The sequence below is a fragment of the Thermothelomyces heterothallicus genome (genome assembly GCF_042370625.1).
Source record: "Thermothelomyces heterothallicus CBS 202.75 unplaced genomic scaffold P884_scaffold_26, whole genome shotgun sequence".
Classification (NCBI taxonomy): domain Eukaryota; kingdom Fungi; phylum Ascomycota; class Sordariomycetes; order Sordariales; family Chaetomiaceae; genus Thermothelomyces; species Thermothelomyces heterothallicus.
The window spans coordinates 406,203-411,984 of NW_027192587.1; the positions used below are offsets into that span (position 1 = coordinate 406,203).

The window sequence follows — 5,782 nt, forward strand, 5'->3', positions numbered from 1 at the left end:
GGGAGGATAGTCAGGAGAGAGAGAGGGAGAGGCGGAGAGGGGGAAAGGGGGACAGGGGGAGAGGGGTGTGGGATGGCTAACCTTGGAATCACAGAAAATTCACGTTGGCTGCGCTCCAACCGCCAACTGATAGATACTACATCCAGTGCACGTCGACAGTCGAGCCAGGCGTAACGCTATCGTACAAAACTTTTATCGGCACCGAGGTCCCAATATCGGACGGCGGAGATGGCGAGGCGAGCAAGCAGGCGATCATCACCTTTGCTCCAACCGTGACGGTCGTAGCGTCATCTCCCGAGACCATCTACGCATTCCCGGTCAACGGATACAACATCATAACCCGTGATGCCGGCAGCAGCAGCACGCACACGGGGACGCTATCGCACACCACACCGACAGCATCAACGGGCGACACGCCGGCAGGGACGGACGGAGCCGCGGGCGGGTCGTCTTCGCCCGGTCTACCGCCGGCCGCCATCGCCGGCACCGTGGTCGGTGCCGTCCTCGGCCTCGGGCTGATGGCTCTCGCTGCGTTCTTCATCCGGCGGAGATACCCGCGTTCGGCAGCGGCGCGGGCGACCCACAGCGACCCACCCGACGCGGCGGCCGCCGCGGCAGCATGGGGGGGAGGAGGGGGAGGGCAGCCCGGCGACGACCACTATGCCTATCAGAAGCATCCGCAGCACGGCCCCCCGCCCTTCGTGAACGAGGCCCCCTCCGAGGCCTACGCGCACGAGCTGCCGCATGCCGGCGTGTATGCATACGAGTTGCCCGTGCCCGCGAAGTGAAGAAGAGGAGGAAGAGAGCCTGAAATTATTTTTTTTTTTTTTTGGGGGGGGGTTGGTGGGGGCCCTTTTTTTTGGCTCGTATGCGTGCTCGACGCCTTGAACAAGCCTAGCTGGCGGGCTGCGTAATTACCTTCTTCCTAGGCAAGCGCGCTGGTTTTGGTTTGTTTGTTTTTGGTTTCCCCGCAATCCCGGACGTGATTCAGCCATGGCACGGCACTACACAACATCGCAATCGCAACACGGACAATGAATGCTTCAACTGAGAAACATCATCGCGCCGGCTTCAGCCTCCCCGCAGATCCCACTGTGTCAGTTGCTGAAGTATAATGAGAACGCTGAGAACCCGGGTGGAGGGGGGGGGACGAAGCTTCCAGCCGATGACGACTCCCAAGCCAAGAGTGCCCGACAGCATGGCGAGCCACTAGGGTGTGTGGCTGTTTCCCGGGGCATGTAAGCGGCTGTGGTGAGGACGGTACAGCAGGTGGCTCTGTGGTTGCCCAAAGAATGGGCACGTGGCATTGTGAATATGGTGTTGGATGCTGTAATTGATGTTCAGTGTGTATATTTAATTGCAAGTTATGTTTGAGGTGCTGGAGGTGTTGAACAGTGGAGGGGAGGGCTTATTAGGGATGGGGAAAGCGAGACCTGATTTCTGAGTTGATAAATTGAAAATGAGTTGATGCAATTACCTGTGTGTTTGTGCGTGGGAAGGTACCCAGGCAGCATGTCGTATTCAGTTCTCAGGCCTTGTTCCTGAGCACGTCATCTAGGTTCCTGTTTCGTCAGTAGAGTTGGATATGAACTTGACCGGCATCACCTTGATTCTAATTACTCTGGAATATTTAAACAACTCGCACATCGCGCATGCACAGGCACCATCACTTGCGAGGTACATCTGGTACCGGCTGACTATTCGGCACTACAGATCCATCGATGGCTTCAAAGGATCTGGTGGTCGGATTCATAGCTCAGAGAGACCGAGAGCGAAGGGCAGGCGCAAGGGTTACATATCTGTTGGGGATAAGGTAGGTCACATGATCAACTTGGTGCTACGGAGAACTGTGCACCCCCCCCCCCTGTCCGTCGTTACATAAGCCTAACGTATTCTCAGCCAAATCATCTGCCGGAACGGCCCCGAGACACGCGAGCTCAGCAGTGCAGCGAGGCTAGCGCCACGACTCAGCACCGTCCTTCGGCACATGTTTCGACCGCTTTTTTGGGCGCCGCGCACAATGCCAACGGCCTTGCGGCGAAGCGAAGCCTCCCGCCAGTCTCTCAAGGTGTTTACTTTTCCCGGTTGATCGGCCAAAGTTCGAGCAAGGGCCCTGATCGCAGCGACGCGAGCTTCTTTGGCCATTGCTTGAAGCGTTGTGAAATGTTTCCAGCTTTTTGGGACTCGTCCTTGCCTGCCCCGGCACGCAGCAAGTGATATCCCGAATCCGAGTCATATCATATCATCGCTAGCCGAGAAAGCTTTTCTGTTGCTGCAGGCTTCTCGCGGTTTGTGTCTCGCTGCCTGCTCTGTTTGATACTATTGCATTTCTGGTTGGTATGCAGTCTGCATTGAGTCAAGAGGGCTACCCAGGCATTGGGACGATGACGAGACAGTTCGAATTCATCTTAACACCATCTTCTAACGTTTCTTTTCCTTTTCTTCCTTTTCCCCTTCTATTTCGTTTCATATGTTGTCTTATTCTTGCATTCTCCATCACATGGCAAAAACACTAGCGGACAGTAACCTGCCAGTGTTTATATAACTACACCCACAGCATTTCCTTACCATGGTGTGCCCAGCCGTGATGCTATGCGGTGGCGTCCTGGTGACAGGACCCCATGAACTGCAGCGCGCCATCTGCTCTCCGTATGTACATACATACGGGTAGCGCAACCGCAGCCGGCCAAGAACACGGGAAGCCATGGATGTGGAGACGCCAGAAGTTGGGGCTCGTTTGGCCCGAGCTGCCAAGGCACGGAGAGCTCGTGGCCACGCCACCGGGATTCCAGGTCTGGCAGTCTTTGCTGCAAATTTGGGCGGCGCGATTGGACCTGACATCTGCCGATGGGATATTGGGGGGTTAAGGGAAGACCGGGACCCGACGTTGCCTCCCCCTCACTGACTACCTGCGCTCCACGGCCCCACCCAAGACTTTCTCCATGTGCATCTTCGGGCACCGGCAATACAATTCCAACATCGCCTGCTCAGTTCTCCATGCCCAGCACCGAGACCCGGCTCCGCCAGTGGAGCGGCTGTATGTACGAACATGCACATAGACAGCACCGCAAATGATACGCGACGGATGACGTGGGTTGCTGGCGAGTTTAGTTCCTCGCTCGCCTCGCGAGAATTCTGCCGACGCACCGGTCTCCAGCAGCACCGGAACCTCTTAAGTGTTCTTTTCTTTCCGGGTTAGGAAAGGAGGTGTCGGCTTGGGAATCATCACGAGTACTTCCAGGCACAAGGACCCCGATCCCATCGTTCCATTACGGGGTCATGCCGCGCGGCTCTCTTTCATGGATGGGATGTCGACCGAAGTGGGAACCATTGTGCGCGTCATCCGGGCTCGCGGCCGTTGTTGCCCTGGGGCTGTCGGTCGCTTCCGGGTTGCGCTAACTGACCATGTAATATCTTCCCGTTCCCGTGGAATGCCGGGATCGCTCGTGCAGGACCGCCAGCCAGGGACTGGCCTCCTTGTCATGATTAACGACCTACCAGGATAGATTGCTCCCCGATCCGGCCTCTCGTCGGGCGGCTATTCGACTGCTATCCCCGCGGCCTGCTCCCCCCCCCAACAGCTCGGCACTGGCGGGGAACCCACACCTGACGGTACGGCCCCTTCTAAAGGATAAAGAGCCTCGCATACACCCCCCCCGCCTCTAATATTGTAACGGCCACGCACCACCACCCCCCTTTCAACACTCGCCAGCTGACGTAGCAGGCCTGGCCTGGCCTTCTCAACAAGGAAAGCCGTGCCGACCCGACCGAGTGCACAATGATAACAGACCAGATAGCACGTGTCCTCGGCCAGCACTGGCCTTCCATCCTAGTCACCGTTGTCGTCGCCTGGCTGGTGAGGAACAGGTACCACAATGGGTTGAACAAGTATCCAGGGCCGTTCCTGGCCTCCTTGACGGACTGGTGGAGGTTCTTTGATGTGTACGGGCGCCGGCCGGAGAGGTCGCACATTGCGCTCCATAAGAAATACGGCCCGGTCGTCCGTCTCGGACCAAACGCTCTGTCGTTTTCCGACCCAGAGGCGCTCAAGACCATTTACGGTCTCAACAAGGGCTTCATCAAGGTGTGTCTGTCCCGGCTTCTGATCCTAAATCTCTCGAAGGCCCTGCTGACCCCGCCCAGTCCGACTTCTACGTCGTCCAGCAGTCGGTGGTCAAAGGCCACAGCCTGCCGTCGCTCTTTAGCACCACCGATAATGACTTCCACATGCAGTTCCGCCGCTGCGTCAACTCGGCCTTTGCCATGTCCGCCCTGGTGCAGTACGAGCCGTTTGTTGACAACACGACCAAGCTGTTCCTCAAGCAGACCGAGCGCTTGTACATCGACAAGTCGGAGCCCTGCGACTTTACCCGCTGGCTGCAGTTTTACGCTTTCGATGTCATTGGCGAGATCACGTATAGCAAACGGCACGGCTTCATTGAGAGGAACGAAGATGTCGACGGCATCGTGGCCTATCTGACCAAGCTGTTCCTCTACGTGGCCCCCGTACGTCCCCCAGCCCTTCCTCCCCGCGGCTTCTCCGGCGCACTAGCTGTTTTATCACTGCTGAGGTTCCTAACAAAGGCTGGTAGGTTGGCCAAATCCCTATCCTGGACCGCTTCTTCCTCAAGAACCCCATCTACCTCAAGCTTTCCGAATGGGGCATCCTCGACGCCACCTTCCCCGTGGCCAGGTTCGCCCGCGCCCGCATGGCCGAACGGCTGCCGGAACTCGAAAAGGGCGAGCCCGTCCTGCCCACTTCGGAGAAGCCGGCTGTCAAGTCGCCGGACCTCCTCTCCAAGTTCCTGGCCGCGCGCGAGGCCCGTCCGGACTTCATGACCGACACGCTGGTGCAGACCATGGCGGTGAGCATGGCGTTTGCCGGCTCCGAGACGACGGCCATCTCGCTCTCGGCCGTCTTCTACTTCCTCCTCAAGAACCCGCCCGCGCTGGAGCGCCTGCGCCGCGAGATCGACGACGCCGCCCGCGAGGGCCGCTTCAGCGACTACGAGACCGGCCTCGTCACCTGGCAGGAGAGCCAGACGCTGCCCTACCTCGACATGTGCATCAAGGAGGCCTTCCGGCTGCACCCCGCCCCGGGCCTGCCCATGGAGCGCGTCGTGCCCCCCGGCGGCATCGAGATCGCCGGCCGGAGGATCGAGGGCGGCACCATCGTCGGCTGCTCCGCCTGGGTCATCCACCGGGACCCGGCCATCTTCGGCGACGACGTGGACGCGTACCGGCCCGAGCGGTGGGAGGTCAAGGGGGAAGGCGACGAGGCCAGGGTCAAGGTCATGAACGGGACCATGCTGCAGTTCGGCATGGGCAGCCGCACGTGCATCGGGAAGAACATTAGCCTGTTGGAGATTTACAAGCTGGTCCCGACCATGTTGCGACGCTTTGAGGTATTTTCTTTTTCTTCTTCTTCTCGTTCCCTTTCCGAGACTGTTTTGCTGAAGTAATCGCTGACCGGACCCCTTACAGATTCGCTTCGACGATCCCAACTCGGAGTGGGAGATTGTCAATGCCTGGTTTGTCAAGCAGAAAAACTTCATCACGCGGTTCAGCCTGCGGGATCTCGTCATGCCCGAGAAGGGGGTCAAGGCTGCGGAGAAGTAGGGGCGTTGTCGCGAGCATTGAGCGCCTTGTTGGGTTCTGGCTTAGATGGCGTTGGTGTCGGTGACCTGATAATTGCTGTTTCCTGTTTCCCGAGTAATCATATTTCTTGTCCTGTTGCTTTCTCGCTTGTTTTGTGTCTGATTTGTGTAGCTCTGCCCCCCCC

The 5,782-nt window shown here is 58.3% G+C and overlaps 4 protein-coding genes across 4 annotated transcripts in view; 3 read left to right on the forward strand and 1 right to left on the reverse strand.

The window, feature by feature from the left end:
- The window catches only part of P884DRAFT_249716 (uncharacterized protein), a gene marked incomplete at its 3' end in the record, with an annotated part of 1,220 nt that extends 432 nt beyond the window's left edge, over positions 1 to 788 (forward strand). Inside the window, exon 2 of the mRNA XM_069440610.1 lies at positions 134 to 788. Within this exon, the coding sequence (XP_069294765.1) occupies positions 134 to 788 (655 nt within the window). The remainder of the gene's footprint in view (positions 1 to 133) is intronic.
- Positions 789 to 954: 166 nt separating this feature from the next.
- P884DRAFT_69756 (uncharacterized protein) lies at positions 955 to 1,617 on the reverse strand. Its single transcript, XM_069446030.1, has 2 exons — positions 1,478 to 1,617; positions 955 to 1,327 (listed from the first exon to the last, which is right to left on the reverse strand). Exons 1-2 carry the CDS (start codon positions 1,512 to 1,514, stop codon positions 1,098 to 1,100), a joined length of 267 nt encoding a protein of 88 aa, XP_069294766.1. The 5' UTR covers positions 1,515 to 1,617; the 3' UTR covers positions 955 to 1,097.
- A 952-nt stretch (positions 1,618 to 2,569) lies between these two features.
- Positions 2,570 to 3,506, forward strand: P884DRAFT_280106 (uncharacterized protein; the record flags this gene model as incomplete). The annotated part of the gene is made up of 4 exons (XM_069443399.1): positions 2,570 to 2,649; positions 2,692 to 2,862; positions 2,934 to 3,037; positions 3,178 to 3,506. 4 exons carry the CDS (start codon positions 2,570 to 2,572, stop codon positions 3,504 to 3,506), a joined length of 684 nt encoding a protein of 227 aa, XP_069294767.1.
- Positions 3,507 to 3,778: 272 nt separating this feature from the next.
- P884DRAFT_280107 (cytochrome P450-like protein) lies at positions 3,779 to 5,619 on the forward strand (the record flags this gene model as incomplete). Its single annotated transcript, XM_069443400.1, has 4 exons — positions 3,779 to 4,084; positions 4,144 to 4,506; positions 4,593 to 5,405; positions 5,485 to 5,619. The coding sequence occupies 4 exons, from the start codon at positions 3,779 to 3,781 to the stop codon at positions 5,617 to 5,619; spliced, it is 1,617 nt and encodes a 538-aa protein (XP_069294768.1).
- Between the last annotated feature and the right edge of the window lie 163 nt (positions 5,620 to 5,782).

Coding starts and splice junctions, on each gene's coding strand:
- P884DRAFT_69756 (XM_069446030.1), bottom strand. CDS start 1,514: ATGCTGCCTGGGTACCTTCCCACGCACAAACACACAG. Junction 1,328..1,477: donor TCCCACGCACAAACACACAG/GTAATTGCATCA, acceptor CATCAATTACAG/CATCCAACACCATATTCACA.